At 39.7% G+C, this 19,862-nt stretch overlaps 2 protein-coding genes across 2 annotated transcripts; one reads left to right on the top strand and one right to left on the bottom strand.

Moving 5' to 3' along the window:
- The first annotated feature begins 514 nt into the window (after window positions 1-514).
- On the top strand, window positions 515-6,638 carry LOC113092429 (thrombospondin type-1 domain-containing protein 1-like). The gene is made up of 5 exons (XM_026258017.1): window positions 515-753; window positions 1,441-1,565; window positions 2,780-3,739; window positions 4,383-4,541; window positions 4,617-6,638. The coding sequence occupies exons 2-5, from the start codon at window positions 1,508-1,510 to the stop codon at window positions 6,053-6,055; spliced, it is 2,616 nt and encodes an 871-aa protein (XP_026113802.1). The 5' UTR covers window positions 515-753; window positions 1,441-1,507; the 3' UTR covers window positions 6,056-6,638.
- A 7,931-nt stretch (window positions 6,639-14,569) lies between these two features.
- LOC113092440 (sphingomyelin phosphodiesterase-like) lies at window positions 14,570-19,385 on the bottom strand. Its single transcript, XM_026258034.1, is given in 8 exon segments — window positions 14,570-15,824; window positions 16,151-16,296; window positions 16,619-16,676; window positions 16,679-16,694; window positions 17,154-17,325; window positions 17,800-18,575; window positions 18,855-18,982; window positions 18,985-19,385. Coding segments are annotated over 8 exon segments (1,770 nt in total). The 5' UTR covers window positions 19,070-19,385; the 3' UTR covers window positions 14,570-15,435.
- Window positions 19,386-19,862: the final 477 nt, after the last annotated feature.

Below are 19,862 nucleotides of genomic sequence, written 5' to 3'. Positions count from 1 at the left end.
TTATCTTTCTTGAGTATTTATAGTGTGTTATCAGGTTTTGCTGGCATTTTTCAATCCGGGTGTTATAGCAGGTTTTTCACCAGCATTAATTGTCTTTTATGGTACTAATTGATTTTATTTTAGAAATTATTATTATATATTTTTTAAGGTCTGTTCCATGGAAACATGTGAGCCAGTAATGACAACTGCGATTATAGATCCTCTTGAGATAGACCTCTTCATTGTGATGAGATTTATTGAGGATAGGTTTAATCTATATATATATATATATATATATATATATATATATATATATATATATATATATATATATATATATATAAGCAGAAGAGATTAAACGCTAACTTCTGACATTTATGTTTGGTAACATGAACTATAGTAGATAATTGGCTGCATTAATAGAGAGCCAGCAGAGCTATCTGCACGGTCGCTGAGAAATTAGTGATTCACACTGAATATGTGTAATAAAATCTATATATAATATTTTTTTTTTTTTTTGGGGTTGGGGGGGGGGGGGGATCAGACCGCATCCTAACTTAATTTCCCTAAAAACAGCCAGTAGAGGAAGCAAGGGAACGCGCGTTCACGGTCTGCAAACATGAGAGCGCGCTCGTGGGAGCGTGCCTGAGAGCGGTGTCGCTCCGTGACGTTCATTCATTTAACGTTTAAAAAACAAAACTGACGGTAACGCGGTGTCATTCAGCTCGACCAGGATACAAGAACATACCGTATTCGTCCGACTCAATCTGATATGTAAGTAGAATACTTTATCATCTACCTCCTTAGGTTATTTACCTTTTAATTTTAGCATTTAAGTGTAATATATTGACTGGTTTTGGTTATATCTCTAATGCACGAGAGTTTTTATTTTATTTTGTATAAGATAAGGATAACATATATCAGGAAAATATGAGTAAGAAGTTATAAGTAACAAAGTAACGGGAATGTGGACGTTTCTGGAGTGTTAAAATGTAGCCTATTGTGTTCCAGCAACATCATAATGTCATTATACATCTATTAAACCCAATTTCATTTTAAAGTAATAAAATTATATATAGTATTGTTTAATTATATATATATATATATATATATATATATATATATATATATATATATATATTGAAAATGTGTTTTAATAGACGTTTCTAAGCAATACATATTTTCCCATAAATATTGCTCAAGAATTAAAAATTAAAGAAAGGCAATTGTATAAAACCTATATTTTTATTAAGTGTAATTGTAGGCTATGGATTGTATGTATGTAATGAATAGTTTATGTACTATGTGTTAAAATGTGAGATTATCAAGAAGATATTCAAATTCATATTTCCACATTACCGTTCAATAGTCTCATGAAAGAGTCAGGCGACTGCCAAAACAAATAAGTGTTGTATGGAAGTAGAATAAATGTACTTAATTTATCCCTTGTGTCTGTCTCAGGACAGAGTGAATGAAGGTGGACAGGGGTGATGTGGACAAAGAAAGATAAGAGGCCGCAGAAGTCGGAATGACACAGGGTTTCCCTACAGTGACCCCATTTGTGTTGCTCTTCCTGATGGGATTTGGTGAGAAGATATCCTTACATTTTAAAGAACACTTTGTCTTGGAGCTTAGTCAAATCAATTTTATTTGTATGCCCTATGCCTTCAACTTTATAGAAAATCATGCCTTAATGCCCAGCAGAATGTGCAAACCATAGGTGACTGTGGCAAGGAAGGGAAATCCAAATCTACAATGTAACGGGTGTAATAAAACCATTGGATTCTCATTACATCTGCAGGAATCTTGACAGCCCCACAAATGCTCAGTTATATAATCCAACTTTTCTGATTCTCATACAAAAAATAGAGTTTAAATGAAGGTCAGTGATTGCCAGTTTCAAGTGCACCGTGGTGAATAGTTGGAGAGGAAAATGGAGGGGGGGGGGGTCACTGACATTTCCTGCCCTCTCTTCCCCTGGATGCATTTGTTTTTTCTGCAGGAAGTGACCCACACATGCAGCGTTCATAAATCACAAAGCCTTCTCAAGTTCTCATACTGCAGGACTAGACAACAGTACTGTACAGCTGTAGAACTTATCTAAAACTTGAAAAATTTACCTGAACTTGAATGTGTTACAGTGTTGCATTATTATTAAGGAGTATAACATGATATTTTCATCTCGCTCAAAAGGCACAACCTTAAATGTGAAAATCTACAGTAATATTAGAGGCCAACCATGAGGTCTAATCCATGTCTAAAAAAAAAAAAATGGTTGGCTCGTGTTCTGTCACAATAGGCTGTGGTGCATATAATGGTGGTGGTGAGTTTGTGTATTCTAAAGATTGTTTCTTCCTTATCTCCCCATTACCTCCTGTCCTAGTCACTGTCAATAAAAGTGTCAATAAAGTCAAAAAGCAAAGTTAGAAAATGTTGTGAAGTTTCTTCCAGGCCTGTAGTTGGCAGTCTTATGTTTTTCCTTAGGGAAAATAAATGGGGCAAAAAGCTCCTGAGCTAGAGAAGGACAACTTGAAAGTGGGCTCTTTAGTGTTGGGACAGTAAATAGAACATTCTTGTAACCGCATAGCAACATGCTAACAACCACTCAGAATCATTTAGCAAACACATAGCTAAAGGAAAAAATATTGCATGGTTAAGAATAACTAAAATTTCACTTGTGGTTATGTTATGCTACTTTAGGGAACTTGGTAATAGCACAGATACAAACTTTTCATCAAATTTGCCTCCTAATCTTTATGTGTACTGATCGATTTTAATTTATATGTTATTTCTTTTAAAGCAATGGCTGGTATCCATCTCTGGCCATCATTACACATCGCCTTGAGCAATGCCAGTGTGTTTGTGGATTACAGCACTGAAAGCAACTTCACCGTCCACAGGCTGACAGTGTCATTGATTGACATTGACAGGAATGTCACAGTACTCTCTAGGTCGCTTCCCTTTAACCAGTCAGAAGGGTCAATGGAGTTCAACTGCTCTTGCTTCCTGTATGCAGGTAATTTCAGATTCAGACTTGAGCAGAAGCACATCCTCGCCTTGTCTAACATGAGTGCCGTCTGGTGGTGGAGTCCAGTTCTACATGTGCATTGGCCCACCTTTCACCTGGTTGTGGATCGTGGCAGCAACAACAGGAGCTTTAATGACTTTAGGATTGGAGTGTACACTAACAACAACTTCCATCCTTGTTCGAGCAACAAAGCTTCAACTCTCTTCCTTGACGTCAGTTACCTGGAACAAGTCCAGATAGGGAGGAACACCTTTGAGAAGGTGCAGAACCGGATAAGGCATAATATTAAAGTAGTAAGGTCACAACATGTGGAGATGCCATGTGCATCCCCTCTGACAGAGCGTGGTTTCATCCAGATTTCCCTAAAATCCCCTCACACCCAGCAAGAACTAAAATCCTCTGGTCCCCTTTACATGTCCAGCATCTTCTCCTACAAGCTTCTTGTGGATAACATTTACAAAAGTGGCTGTGAGGGAGCCGTGACTGTTCGTCGAATCGATCCTCCCTGTACGGTTACAAATGGAAAAGTTCTGCTTTATAAAGAAGAGAATAATGATATGGCTGCACCCTCTCACCTGGCGTTCAATTTCCTGATGCAAGGGGAGAATGAGACTGAGTTTAACTGCTCCATCTTTGACCCTGGCAGGAATAAGTATTGCTTCCATTTCACACTTGTCTACAGTAAGGCTCCCAGTTTGACACACACCTGTGTGATTGTGCAAAGACATACACGTGAGTCTGATTTTATCAAAGCATGTACAAACCATAGCTAATTTAATCTGTATTTCAGCACCAGTATGTTTAATGATTAAGGTCTGACAGAATCACAAAGCAAACTTTGCAAATTATTTGTATTTGCTAATTAATTTGCTAATTTCACTATGTAGTGCTGAATAAGGCATTTATCACTATTTCTGTAATTTATACTTCGGATTAGGGATTTGAACCCCTAACCCTGATTTGAACCTCTAACCTATAACCCTAACCCAGCGGTGTCCTACTTCTGAAGGGCAACTTTCCGACCAAGTTTACCTCCAGCCTAAATTAATTCTAACCCATGTTTGAGAGCTAAACTCTGGAGAAAGTTGGCCCTCCAGGGGTAGCACTGGACACCCCGGCCCTGCCCTAACCTCTAAACTAAAGTATTAAACGTAGTATTGCAACCAGTTAAAAATAACCAAGAACACTCTGGAAATGCCTTAGAAACTACCTTTGGCATCTTAGCAAGGATTTTGACAGTCAAGCATCATTTCCATTTTCCTGAGACAAAATCTATTTATTAATGCTGCTTAAGGTGTGTGTGTATGCATGATATCCATTATTTTCAATGTATTTTTTATTTTTGTTTCTATAATACTGTATCATTGCTCTAAAGGAATGTGGGGACCGTGGCAGCAATGGAGTGGTTGTAGTGTGACGTGTGGGGAAGGGGTGCGAGAGCGTGTTCGTGAATGTCTGCTGCCCTCTACTGGTGGGATCCAATGCACTGGCATGGTTATGGAGCAATCACACTGTTCGCTAGAAGATTGCACTGGTAACCATTTGACTGTTTTCATCCATTACATTTTTTTAAAATTATTTCAGAATAAACCGTTTTTTCTCTATGTAGAGGAGCTCCTGCCTCCACCTCTCACCCCTCCGCCAGCTGTGAACTCTCCCCTAATTGGGAATTTAGTGGTAGTAGCTGGGATCTTCCTGTGCCTGGCTGTGATCCTGGCCACCATCTTTATCACAGTGTGGAGAAAACTCTGCCGTGCTCCAAAATGCAGCTCCATGCAACGTGGCTCTCTGCACTCTCCCAGTGGTCGGAAGCACTCTGATGAGGCTTCTATCTACGGTCACAGCATGCAGAGACCCAGTTTCTCAGAAAGTCTCCAGGCAGCTTCCCTCCAGAAGGGACTTACCTTGCCTGCAAAGCAAGGACCTTCAGACCGAGGTGTGTTGGCACATCAACAGAGCATGTCCCTTCCTCTTCCCCTTTCTCAAGACCCAGATAGGATGTCTCCTTCTGGCCAAAAGGTTCTTCCTCCTATTTTTGGCTACCGGTTGGCTCAACACCAGCTCAAGGAGATGAAAAAGAAGGGCTTAAAAGAGACCACTCAAGTCTACCATGTGTCCCAGAGTCCAGTTGACAACACCATACTAGAGGCAATGGCTTCAACCCCTTCTGGTCTAATTCCAGTGCCCCAAGAACTTGACAGCCCAGAAGAGTCAAGCAGCAGTCACTTCCGCATAAGGTCTTCCTTTCCAGAACCCACATGGCCTTCCAAAAACAACGCTTTATCAGACAGACAAAAGGTGGACTTGTTGCTGAGTCCAACAAAGTCTTCATTCAGTGCCAGCTCTCATCGTCTTGAGCGTACGGCAGACTGGGTGGAGATGGTAGAGCGCAGTAGAATGCCATACTCCAAGAATCCCAACTTCAGGAGAACTTCAAGCTTCCACGAGAACAACCAGAAGCAGCTGCTCCTTTCCCGACCCTACAGAGAAAGAAGCATGACCCAGGTGACTCCTCGCCAGCTACCAGAGGGGAGCTGTAGAAGTAGACCCTGGGAGCATACACTTCCTGAACTTGAGGTTTGGTCTTGTTCCAGTCCTAAAATAACTGATAGCTCAGTGGACCACAGGAGAAGACCATGGGTTGACACTCCCCGGTCTCAGTCAAATTCAAAAGATTCAGTTCCAGTGACACCAACAAAAGAGCCCTTGATAGATCATCACTGCATGGCTCGAAGCCCATCTTCTGCACTGGACCAATGTGAACAGGCAGAACAGAACTGGAACAGAAGAGGTCCCTCTGCTATCCAGAGGAACATACTAGCCAGAAAGCTACGAGAGGCTAAGTCATCTACTGGCCACAGGCAACGCAGTTCCACATTTTCTACCTCAGAGCAGAGCAGGGGATGCTGTCGTAGCCTTCCTCTCTCTGCAGACTACAGCAACTCCCCATTTATTCTCACAGAGTCAGAGCAGCACATGATGGACATTTCTGGATACTTGGGTGAGGATAATGGAGTAGAGGTTCTGACTATTCATAAACTCACCTGATCAAACCTGCATTCCTGCATTCTGCTAAAGCAAATTCAAACTTCAAAATAAAAGTCTTAGTAGAATGAAGTGCTTGTATTTAATAGTAGGAGGATATTTTGCTCCATGTGGACATGCATATCAGATTTTGTAAGCTCTGTGTTTCATATTATTGTTTTCAAGACTTCAAATGAAACCTATGATCAATTTAATTTTTATTTATGTTTTTTTTTCTATTAATTTGAAAAGTGTTTTATTATTTTGCAAACCACTGTCATGGACATGGACCGTATTCATCCAAAAAATATTTTGTACACATTTGGATTTGTTTGTACACTGGAAAATGCAAATTCTCAGGGTTTTGGCAATTATGGATTTATTTTATGAATGTTTCTTTTACTATCAGCTATGTTAAATATATAAAATGAAAGAGAAAATAGTCTGATGCAGTTTTAGAATCTCAGTCAAGACTTTCAGTATGTTTAGATGCTGCTTTATTATGGTATGCATACGTTATGCCATCATATGCATGAATGCATGCAATCTTACAATATTTATAATTGTATTTAAAATTTTACACATATAATAATAAGCATAGCATTTTACTTAATATCGAATTGTAATATTTTGTAAAGGTAAGATTTTTCCTTTGTCCATATAAGATTCTTTTTTGCATTATGCACATAGGATTTCCAGTCATGTGGTTGGTAGATTTATTAAACCACAGTGAATCTTATAGTTAGTATACTGTAAAATACACAAATGTGCATGATGAGACTGTTCAGCTGTCTTGCTAAGTCCTCCTCCACTCCCTAAGTTGTCCATGTAGGAACTGGGACATACTTTCATGGCCGTGCATCTGAGAGAGTACCACAGTCCTCTCCAGGTGCCCAAGACCACACCATTATCATGCTTTGTACTCTCCACCTCTGTAAAAATCTCCCATTAAGATTGGCTGCATGACACCTGTAAGTAAGCAACATGTAACATAAGACACAGAGTTTAGTGTACAAAAAGCTATGCTCATAAAATTGAGAAAAGCCCTCAGCGTTACCTGTTATACCACCAACACTTCTCATCACTGTTAAATCCTAGAAACCTGCACAGACTGGCATTAAGGTGTTAAAGGTAGGAACCAAAAAAAAACAAAAAACATACTTTTTCATCTGACACTTTGAAGTTGTCATAAATGGCATAGGATGTTTCTCCTTTCCTTTCCAGTCCATCAATTCAATTTTCATCACATTTTCTCTTAAAGAGAATTTAAAAAGTTTTATTTTAAAGCAGAAAAGCAGACTGATCAACTTGTATACAAATCTTACCATCACTAAGCAGGGTATGACTACAATCATTCCCAAGCCAGAATTCATCTTTGCTTGACTGAAGATCCATAGCCAAATCCATAGTGGGAAGATTTATTAATCTTCCCACTTACTGTGAATAGAAATGCTGAATTTATCATACTTATCTTTATTTGAGTCTGAAAGTAAGAACATAAATTTTCCAAAATATTTACTACCATCTAAAACATCAAACTTACCTGTCGAAATCAACTTTCTCATTGATCTGTTTCTCAGTCACAGTCCAGACCCCTCCATCTTACACAGTATACAAGAAATGGTTCAAGTGACAGTTTGGGTTTAATCCTGTAGAATCTGCTCTCTGGTTTTAGTCTGTCATATATAGGCTATTTAAATATTTTGAGATAAACTTTCTTTTAACTGTGCTTTATCCAAATTTAAGAAAATAATAAATTCTCATAAAATAATGAAAAGGCTTAACCACAAATTAACAACATGCACAGGATTCTTAGAAACCTTTGGCATGAACTAATAATGAGCCTCCAGGACTTAGGTAGGGTGGGTGAGGTTTCAGTATTGTTTACAGAGGTCTTCTTGTGTTCCAGTGATAGTTCCAGGTTAGGAGCCAACTAGACAGTCTGTGATTACGCAGATGCATAACTTTCCATTCTCCAATCAGCAATATATTATTCAGTTTACGAATCTCTTCCTTCAGTTTTGACACTTACGATATTTGCCATTCTTCCCATGCCTCAATAAACCAAAAGCAACATTATTCTTCTGCTTTTGGCTGTTTTTCTTCGTAATGACTAGATATTGTAGAAATTCTGTTCAAGCTTACTAATATTTAAAGAAATGTGACGGCATGAAACATTAAGATAAACACCAGCTGTGACATGACCATCTAATATTCTTTACGTGAAATGGAGAAATGTGTTGTCCAAGAATAAAAACACATAAAATCCATTGTAATGTTTAGAAATGCTACTATTTAGAAAAATATGCAAGTAGAAAAATAAGCAATGCAGGCATATATTTTAACAGAATATCAATAAAGGTTTACTAAATATAAATCTATACAGAACATCTAGGACATATGTAACCCTCGTTCCCTGAAGGAGGGACCGGAGACGTTCCGTCAGAAAGAGACTGACGAATGGGTTCTCGCCCAAGAGACAAATCACCTCAGAGTGGTAACAAAATGAGCCAATGGTACACAGAGTACCTTGGTCTAGGAATTTGCATCGCAAACTCTGCCATGGTGTGCGGGTATATAAGGAGCAGCGCAAGCAACTCACACTCAAGTCTTCGCTGAGGAGCTGAGCCCAGTGACCCGGCCGTTCAGCGGAACAGTGATGTGGCAAAGGGACATAACGTCTCCATTCACTCCTTCAGGGAACGAGGGTTACATACGTAACCTAGACATTCCCTTTCAGTCGATCACGTTCTACGTTACGTCAGAAAGAGACTAATGGACGAATGGAGTCCCTTACAAAATGATAGGGCATGGAGATTACACGGAGATTATAAAATCTTGCAGGTGTCGCCGAGCCTGCAGCTCTACAGATGTCTGTAAGTGAGGAGGAGGAGTCTACACTCCTAGTTGAGTGAACTCTCACCCCTAGGGGACATTGCAGGCCCTGAGCCTGATAAGCCAGGACAATAGCATCCACTATCCAGTGGGATAACCTCTGCTTGGAGACAGGACTTGGTAGGGTGGGTGAGGTTTCAGTATTGTTTACAGAGGTCTTCTTGTGTTCCAGTGATAGTTCCAGGTTAGGAACCAACTAGACAATAGCATCCACTATCCAGTGGGATAACCTCTGCTTGGAGACAGCCTTTCCCTTCTGCTGGCCTCCGTAACAAACAAAGAGCTGGTCTGAGGTCCTAAGGCACTGAGTTAATGTTTCCCAAGAGGCTTACCATCAACAGTCATGGTGAGCTGAAATGGCGGCCACATAGACCTTCAAGGTGGAAGAAGACAGCCTTCGGTCCAACCCTTCCTGAAGAAAGGAAAGCACTGACCCAATCGGGCATCTCCAGGCATCTTCACAACGTGAAGAAAACCAAGTGATGAAGAGGTTCCACTTCAAAGCATAGGCATGTTTGGTAGACAAGGCTCTAGCTGAAGTGATGGTAGCTACCACCTGAGGTGGCAAGGTACCTAAACCTTCTGTGACCTGTCCAGAACCCACACATGAGGTTCAAAAGATCAGGACGCGGGTGCCAGAGGGTGCCTCTTCTCTGTGAAAGAAGGTCTTTCCTCAGAGGTATTGGCCAGGGAGGGGCTGTCACGAGGAGTTCGGAGATCCAGGTCTGGCTGAGCCAAAAAGGTGCAACCATGAGGACCCGCTCCTCGTCCTCTCTGATCTTGCACAACGTCTGTGCAAGAAGGCTCACTGGGGGAAACGCATACTTGCGCGGGCCCAGCGGCCAGCTGTGCACTAGAGTGTCCATGCCAAGGGTGCCCTCTGTCAGGGAGTAAAACAATGGCAGTGGGAATTTTCTGGAGAGGCAAACAGGTCTACCTGAGTGTCTCTGAAGTGTTCCCAAATCAGCTGAACCGACTGGGGGTGGAGTCTCCATTCCTCTGGGCGAGACTATTGCCATGAAAGCTTGTCTGCTGCGAGATTGAGCCTGCCCAGGATGTAAATGGAACGAAGCGACCTCAGATGCTTCTGGCTCCACAAGAGGAGGTGGCGAGCGAGTTGCGACATGCGGCGGGAGCGCAGACCACCCTGACGGTTGATGTAGGCTATGGTTGCAGTGATGTCCGTACGGACCAGAATGTGCTTGTCCTTCAGCAGGGCTCAGAAGCGGTGCAGAGCAAACTGTACTGCTAGCAACTCGAGGAAATTGACATTCCACTGAAGTTGGGGTCCTGTCTGGGAACCTGACGAAGCATGCCTGTTGCACATGGCACCCCAGCCCATGGCAGAGGCATCTGTTGACACCACAACGCGCCAGCCCGTAGAAACGAGAGGTCCAACCACAGGGTGAAGGTTTGGAGGCAGGCCGGAGTGACGGTCACTTGGAGCATGCCCTGTTGCCATGCCCATCTCGGGACTCGGTCGTGAAGCCAGTGCTGAAGCTGTCTCATATGGAGCAAGCCGAGCAGTATGACTGCCGCTGTGGATGACATATGCCCCAGGAGCCTCTGAAACAGTTTCAGTGGAACCGCTCTCTTGTCCTCGTAACGGTCTGTGTCGAGGAAGAATGGAGACAGGAAAGTACGCGTCCTTCAGTCCTGCAAACCAATACAACAGAGAAATGCATTCGAAAATACACTTGGGCGATAGGATCTTAAACGGAAGGAGCTAGCTAGGTACTCTATGTACCATTGGCTCGTTTTGTTACTATTTGAAGGTGATTGGGCTCTCGGGTGAGAACCCATTCGTCAGTTTCTTTCTGACATAACGCAGAACGTGACTGACTGAAAGGGAACTTAGTGTTCTTACCCATCTCCAGATTATGTGTCAATGAAATGCCCTCCAGACTTTCATTTCTAATATTTACAGCCACTGCAGGTTCCACATGGTCCACATTAGACTGTCCACTGGGTCAGAAAGATGCTTCATCTGCCCCCATTCCACACATACAAGAAGCAACATCCTAAAATTGTTTTCTTTATAATTTGTGTGGAATGTTCAACACAAAACCTTCAATATTATGATGAGCAAAGTAGTAGGCCTACACAGAGGAGTAGCAATAGGCAGGCCAGAGCCATTAAATGTATAATTTTTAACGGCTCTGGGGCAGGCAAGGCAGGCAATTGCCTGGGGCCCAGCATTTTGAGGGGGCCCCGACAGCTGACTATTTGAACAATCTGAAATGTCTTTAATAGCTATAACATGGAGCAATATATCTGCACCCCCCCTAGAGGGACCCCTCGCATTATGCAGGATGTGCTTGCTTTATTCCTCGTGATGCGTCCGCCGGCATTTTCAAAGGGGTACAGCGCTTACTCGTGCATTTGTTAATTTGACCATGAAGAAGATTTATCCCTCTGGCAGCCAGAAGTTGGGAAAAAATGCAAGAGGAGGAAAAGAAGAAACATGATGGCGTTAACGTACATAATGGAGATAAGATTGACTTAAGGATAATTTGATTACAAGCAAATGTTTTTGTTGTTAATTCCATTTTATTTTTGTATTTAATTATTTACAAGATAAATTACTGGTAATAGTCCAATTACTAACAGGGTTTCTGGAAAACAAGTTAGCTAGGGTTCCACTTAGCAGCAGCAAATTATGGTAGTGTTTAGCAGGTAATGTTAGGGAAAGACGAGTACATTCAATTAAATTTAATTCAAGTTTATTTGTATAAGTGCTTTTTACAATACAAATCATTACAAAGCAACTTTACAGAAAATTATGTTTCTACAATATTTAGTAGTTAGTAGCTTTTAAGTGGTGACTGTCAGTTTGTGCGCGTATGACAGGACTTTTCAGAAAAAATAATACAAGACGTAGTCAGCCAGACGATGAACATTATTAACAGCAATTATTGTGGATTAAAAGAATGCAGTTTTTGTAACATGGGAAATATGAAATATGAAGTTGCTGTCTAAGGCCTGGTTCACACGGGACGATTTTAAAATTGTCGGCCGATTTTCCAAACCTGAGAGACCCCACACACGGTGATAAAAATCACGGGTCTAACAGTTTTGGTCGTTCAGTGTGTGGTGTGCAGCCACACGGCAATATCAACACATCACACACGAACCGATTTGACTCCCGAGCACTCCCAGGTAAGACGGGAAATCTCGCAAAATCCCTCGAGATCAAACGTGACTTCAGAGTGAACAATCATGGCGGACGAAGAGAATGCAGTGGCCATAGTTTGTGCTTTGTTTTTTACGAAAAAAAAAACATAAGAAAAACAAGAAAAGGCGATGGTCAAAGAGGTGGAGACAACGCGAGCATGGACTATACTTGCTACATCATGATATGGAGGTAAGTTGTTGTTTTATCTCAGAAATGTTGTTACGTACTACACAGATTAATAACCGTTGAATTAAACGTTCATATATTCGTCTCCATGTACTCTGGTGGACTGCAGTTGTGGATGTAGTTATGCCCATTGACTTTATTTGTATTTGTTATATTTGTTATATTATATACGCCGGCTGTTTTGATTTTGTTTCCCAGTACTTCCTCGTCGCGCTTTCTGATTGGCTACACACCACAGTCCACAGGCTGCGTGATTGTTTGTCATCGGGGGACACCACACACGAGAAGAAATCGGGCCAAATAAATCCAACATGTTGGATATCCCCGATTTGAGATCGGAGCGGTCCCGACGTTCTTCTGAGCAGAGGAGAGCAGTCTTAACACACCACACACGGCAGGAATATTTGATCAGATTATTTTACGATAATCGGAGCATCCTTGTCGGAAGGGGTGAATCGGGGCTAAAATCGGCCGAATTATCCTGCCGTGTGAACCAGCCTTAATATAACACAAAGATTTTTGACTGTAGAGGAAGTATCGATGGGTCTTAAATATTTTTGGTCACATTACCGCTAAAATATTTTATGTCTGACGGACCTAATGTCAGACAGACAGAGGATTTTTTTCTTAGGCTAGTGCATCATCAGAGAGAATCGCAGTAGCAGAATACAGGTCGAACTATCATCTTTATGTTCTCAATAATAACAATAATAATATACAGTATGTCGAACTACAGCAAATCAGCCTTCTAGCTATAGATATAAAATGTTTTTTTGTGTGTGTGTGTGTGTGTTTTTGCCTGACTGGACAAATAGTCTGATTAAAAAATATTTATGTATTTATTTATTTACTATTATTAATATTTTCCAGAGAGAAATTCTAAACTTTCCAGTAAAAAATTACATCCGTGCACTTTAATCCTGGATTAGATTCCAAAAAAGTTAATGTGTAAGTGAAAAGCATTTAATCAAGACGTCTTTCACAGACTCTTGAGTACAAAATTTTCTGACAGTGGATGATGTTTTCCATTTTAGTCTTTTCTTATAAGTAAATGTGTCTCTTGGGGTATAGTTATGATGAGCTGCAAACGGAAGCCAATGTAAATACTCCAGATAAATCTACAGATATATAAAATCTGAATGTTTTTTTTTATGTTTTAATTACTTTGTATTTCTTTGGTTGTCTTTTTATGTGATTTTTTTTTTTCAGTACTTTTGTTTTTGGTAGTTGTACTGTGCTTCTGTTCATCTTTAGCAGCAGTTAAAATGATTATGTGAGGGAAATTATACAGAAGGAGAGTATTTACATATCAAACACCTGCTCACATTGAAAATAGGTTTAAATATTTCTTGAGTGCATGCTGTCATCAGATATGATCTGTGATGACCCCTAGTGGTTCCGTCCTGCATCACATTATACAGGTTTTATGCATTGAATGATTTTGAATATTTATATTCGAAAAAACTGAGTTACAGCAGTCATGAGACCCAATTTACAGTTTCAACAGGCTCTGTAGTTAGAATTTGAATGCCATATCTTAAATCGATTTAATATGAAATAATGAGAATCATTTAAACGCAGGTGCATCTTCAAAAATGTGACTATCATGGAAAAGGTCTTTATTTTATGTAATTTAATTTTAAAAAGAAAACTTTCTTATATTTTAGATTTGTTGAGTTTTTTTTTTTTTTTTTTTTTTTTTTTTTTGTTGACCGTTATAACTTACATCTTAGGAAATTTTAAAATTCAGTATTTCAAAAACAAAACAAAACAAAAAAAACATTATATTCCATTCTGAGCTTGATTAATTTTGAGTATAAATACTGGGTACCTGTTGGGCTAGTTTAGAACCTGCAACCACAATTATGGGAAAGACTACTGACTTGACAGTTGTCCAGAAGACAATCATTGACACCCTCCACAAGGAGGATAAGCCACAGAAGGTCATTATTGAAAGGGCTGGCTGTTCACAGAGTGCTGTATCAAAATATATTCATAGAACGTTGACTGGAAGGAAAACATGTGATAGGAAAAGATGCACAAGCAACTTTATATTCTAAAAAATGAAATTATATATTTAAAATGAAATTAATTCCGGTTATGCAAAGCTGAATTTTCAGCATTATTACATCAATCTTTCGTGTCACATGATCCTTCAAAAATCATTCTGAAATGATGATTTGGCACCTTATCATTTCTCATTTTTAATCAATGTTGAAAACAGTTGTTCTCCTTAGTTTTGTGGACACTGCAATACATTGTTTGGAAAATTAAATTATGTATTGGATTTTGAAAGGAATAGCATTTATTTGTAACAAATTTGTGATAACATTGTCACTTTTGATTCGTTTGCATTGCAATGCATAGCTGCTCAATAAAATTGCTTTTTCAACAGCAAAAATGTTTTCATGACAAACATATGAACATTACATGACTTAAATCTACAAACAAATCACCTTGCAAAATATTTTATTTAATAAAGACCTTCAGACAATCCATTAAACAATCGTAAAATCCCGCTGTAATTGCAAACTCATTTTCAGCAAGTGCGACAGTTCACACACACAAAAAAAAAAAAAAATTACACACATGACCACAGTCTTCAGAAAAACATCATTCCATTACAAATTAAATCAATTGTGTTTTCAATGATAATAAACCATTATCTTTTACAACTGGTCTTCAACAGACTCCAGTGTGCAAACTACAGGTCAATGCAGGAAGTGATAACACAAAACACCCTAGAATGACGCAAAACACACCATACAACATAAGTGAGAATGAGAACTGAACAACATAAGTGAGAATGAGGACTGAATAACATAAGTGAGAATGAGGACCGAGACATTTGAGCAGCTGTGGTTTTTCTGAGGCACTAACACACCACATGATTCAGTGAAGTCACTACCTGTTGCACTTTCAACCAATTATACTTTGGTTCTCTGTTCTAAATTACACACCTTCACAAGAACTGCAGACTTTTAATATCAACAATGTCCATATCAAGTCAACTTTTGATGATCTCAAGGACAAAATGTAACAAATGCTACAAAAAGAAGTTCGAACGAAAGTGCTAAATGAATCAAGAGTCTGTAACGTCGGCGTGGTATTAAACCCATTAGAACTCTATGGCAAGTTTCATATTTTTTCAACACATTGTCTTCCTAACATCTCCGTGTAGCACTTTACAATGCGTTAGAAGGTCGTATCGTCCACTTTGCAGGAAGCAGATTAGTGACGTCTTGCAAGTGTCTGTGCAGGGCTTTGAGACGTGGCCTTTATGAAAGAGGTACCAGAAGCGCTGGAAGACACGGTCATCATTCTTCATGACTTTGATCAAAGTGTCCATGTCTGATGGGAAGAGTGTGGACAAACCGTAGGCCTCCGATGCACGGTACAGTAAGGTCCATGACGGGTTGGGGTCAGGCTTTGAGCGCAGGTTATTGGCAAGAGTCAGGTTAAGAATAAAAGTCTCATGATCCAAAACCATCCAACTGCTGCCTGGGTAGTTTCCATCCACGTAATACACACGATATCCTGAACATAAAAGCATATTACAGCAATAAGCCACCATTTTGTGTGAACAACTAAATGCTAAAATAAAAATTATATATCTTATATATAATATCTATATCTATCTCTATCTATCTATCTATCTATCTATATATATATATATATAGACAGCGCTATACAATTAATGATTATTTTATGAATAGAAAGTTCAAAAGAACAGCATTTACTTTTAACTTTTTTTGTCACTTTTGATTAATTTAGTACATAGCTGCTGAAAAGTATTACAATCCTGTAAATAAATAAAAAAATAATAATAATAAAAAAAACAACTAATATGGTTTAGTGAGTACCTGGGTTCAGGTTGACATAAGTGGTCACACTTGGGGCAATGAAAGCTACACTTAGTGGACGTGTCAATGTATCTTCATCGTAGAACATCTGAAACTCATCGACATGCGTGTGTCCGAAAAACTGACCAGTTATGGTGCTTTCATATCTGGAAAAAAAAAAGAGAATTATAGAGTAAGGAACCAGACTGATTGCTAAAGTGAACCATGAACCACTGCATTACATACACATCCGGGTACATATGGGAAATAAATTCAATTATCTCCAAACCAGGAAGTTAATAGTCAACATGACTCATATTTACAACACTGGGACACTTGTGATCATAAAAGACACTGTGGAGCCGTTATGACCCTTTAAGCTGCAGTCAAGCAGCTGTTCTGATTCAGCCACGGGTTATAACAGACGAAAGTGAACTCTTGTGTACAGCAGGACTGGCCATGCTATGTGTTCACAGTAAAGTGACTGACCTGTTCACTATATGATAGTAATTCCAACTCCAATTGCTCAGGCAGAGTCCCGGGGGATGTGACCGATGATGTGGACCTGAGAGAGACCAGAGGAGACGGACAGAGCTTTGCTTAGATCTGGTTATTAAAACTAAACTACCAACCCCACCAAAAAAGAAAAAAGAAAACGCAAATTAAAATTAAGAATTAATTTGTAAAAAAATTAAATAAAAGTTGTAGTCTGTCTTACAAAATAATTGAAGTAACATCTAGCTATAGAAGGATCACTGACATCTAATATAAAATGGCCAAATTCAACCAAATGTGCAACAGCTAAATTGCACACAGCACAAAAACCAATGGTCACACATCCGCTTCAAGCTGGTCTGACGCGAGATCAGTTGCCTGGATGTTTAAACACCTCTAACCCACAAACACTAACGCTGCAACTTGTTAAACTGCTGCAGCAAGCAAACGGCTTCAACATCTTTTTGTTTTCTGTGTCCTTAATACAAAATAAGAGGTTTGCTGGTTTCTTTCTGTAAATTTCTGGTACCTTCTCTCCCTTGTTCTCGGACTCTTGCAGTATGTGAACGAGCCACTGCAGCTGATCCGCCGGGTCTGTGGAGTTCACCATCAGCCAGTAGTTCTCTCGTGCACAGAAGTTCATGTTCAAAGACACCAGCCTCAAACCACGCTGAACTTCCACTGTGTAAAACCCTCCATGCCTAGAGAAGACAAAACACACACACACACACATAAATAAGTGTATGTTGAAAATAATAATAATGATAGTAGTAATAATAAAATGGTTTAAAAATATATATTAAATGGTAATAACCACAATAACAATAATAACAGTAAAATAAGAAGTGTTTAATTTTTCTTTTTATGCCTAAAATCATAAGGATATTAAGGAAAGATCATGTTCCATGGAGATTTTTTTACATTTCCTACTGTATATACACATCAAAACTTTTTGATTAGTAATAGGCATTGCTAAAAAACTTCATTTGGAGAACTTCAAAAGGCGACTTTCTCAGTATTTTGATTTATTTTTGCACCCTCAGACTCCAGATTTTTCATACATAAAGTCACATGATTAAATAAAACGCACAATAATAATAATAATAAATAACACTAAGAAACAATTATTATAAGTACTATACAATTTTATTAAGTCTTTTCTGTCAGTACTTTACCGTATCGTCTTTAAGGCGTCCTCTGGCAGCCAGGATGCCCACTCCTCTGCCATTGTGTCATAAAGCCAGTGGGACGACCGGTTCCCATGTACAAACGGAGGTGGGAAACTATTCACCGGTGTGCTCTCGTGATTCCCAACCGCTGGGTAAACGGGTACATTAGGCCCCAGGTGTTTGTGTATGAGTCTAGTGATGGTGACGAGCTCGTTCAGCTGTTGTGCACGGGTCTGAGACCACACGTTGTGGGCTGGAATGTCTCCGGTCCAGTACACCCAATCCCACGGGCCAGATCTGGCTATGTTTTGGAGAAGGTTCTCAACTGTGCGCAGAGGCAGGTCACAGTCACCATACGTGCCCCAGTATCCGGCTCCAGTGTGCTTCCAGCTGGCCCTTCCAGACTCATTCCGACAGCACAGTGGCATCTTACAGTCCACGAGACTGCCCTCAGCGTACTGCGCATCCCAGTGGATATCTGTGAGGAAGAGGATTCTGCTCTGTGGAGACCCTGGTTTAGGAGGAGTAGGCGGTTTAACCGGGGGTTTGGGGACCCGTGGGAGAGACACATTCCAGGGAGCATAAATATCAAAATGGCCACATGTAGGTCCAACCAGTACAGCACAAGCCTCCGAGGGCCAGAGGAAGGACTCTTGGAGCGCACGGATGACATCGTCTCGGAAGAGCTCAGTGATGTCTCGACATACTTGAGGCTCGGTCAGATGCAGTCGAACACAGGCCTCTCCCAAAGCATGTGCCACACGCTCCATGTTTGATTCACTCTGTTAATAAAGGTTTGGGTTAAAGCATAGAAATATTAATTATTATAAAATTATTTAGAAATGTAAAATATATTAGTAATTAAATGTACCTAAAGATTATACAAATACATATTAAAAGTTTATATTTAAAATACTTTATCATTCTTATAATAAACAACAAAGTGATAATATACAAAAATAAAATGTTTATACAAATACACAATTATGCGACTTTTAATTCAACAAAGCCGGGTGAATTTTTAACAGACAATAAGCAGATAAAGTAAAGGTTCGCCTCACCAGCAGCGCAATGTCAAGCATGATGAAGATCGCTTTACACACCGCGCAGGACACGTTATGCCAACCGAACCCGAGCTTAAACCGATCAAACTCCTCCACGAACCTCAGCTTCGCCGATTCTGTTCCCCTTCAAGAGGGTGTGAGGAACCCGACGGCGCCGAAAATAGTGTCCAGACTGTGAGAACCGCGCAGACCCCGAGCACCAGACGCTTCATCCTATACGCGTGATCAACTAACGTTACACTGCGGTAAACTCTCCTCAGTCTCCCGGCAGAACATAGGAAGTCTCGGTCGACGACTCCAGGAAACCGTCTTTATTATTGAATATAAGTAGTGGTATGCCTGGGCCGTATGTATTAATACAACAAGAATCAGAATACCGCGAATCCTCGTCTTTTAAGGCAGTCGTGAATTGTAATCTTTGTCTTGAGGAGTCCGTCAGTTGACTCTTTTGACGATACACGTCCCGAGCAGTTTATATACATTCAGCTGACGGATCACGTGACATGCTGACACCACAGCTGACAAGTCACGTGGCAGGCCGATCGCTCTTGTAAACATAAACGTAACAAAGATATTTTATATATTAGCTTGTAGTAAAATAATTCGACGCTCGTTCTAATCAACTATTAAAAAATGGACTGTTCAGAGATTGCATATTCACATGCTTTAAAATATTTAAATCTATAAGTGAAGCAGTTTTGTTTAAACATAATATTGCCATTGGTATGTGTAAACTTCAAGAAATTGTCTTCCAAAAACATGACCTTCAAACTTTACTCTTTTATTAATGTATAGAAGGCAAAGAAAGATTCAATTCATGACTCCTTTCCCATTTTACAAAATTAATATATATATATATAAAGCCTTTTATTTAGAAGTAGCTTATACATACATACAGCTGTCACTGCTCGATATTATGTCATGTCAAAAACCAAATAATTTATTTTCTGACTGATTAATGAACACAGATTGAAGCATTCAGCATGACCAAGACATTTTATTTGT

The sequence above is a fragment of the Carassius auratus genome, unplaced genomic scaffold (assembly GCF_003368295.1).
Source record: "Carassius auratus strain Wakin unplaced genomic scaffold, ASM336829v1 scaf_tig00214588, whole genome shotgun sequence".
NCBI classification, from domain to species: Eukaryota; Metazoa; Chordata; class Actinopteri; order Cypriniformes; family Cyprinidae; genus Carassius; species Carassius auratus.
This window is presented reverse-complemented; position numbering and strand designations above follow the sequence as displayed.

Bases quoted from the DNA above. Each gene is read 5' to 3' on its own strand.
- LOC113092429 (XM_026258017.1), top strand. From the start codon at position 1,508: ATGACACAGGGTTTCCCTACAGTGACCCCATTTGTGTTGCTCTTCCTG. The intron at 1,566-2,779 runs GTGAGAAGATAT...TTTCTTTTAAAG, and splicing joins GCTCTTCCTGATGGGATTTG to CAATGGCTGGTATCCATCTC. The intron at 4,542-4,616 runs GTAACCATTTGA...TTCTCTATGTAG, and splicing joins TTCGCTAGAAGATTGCACTG to AGGAGCTCCTGCCTCCACCT.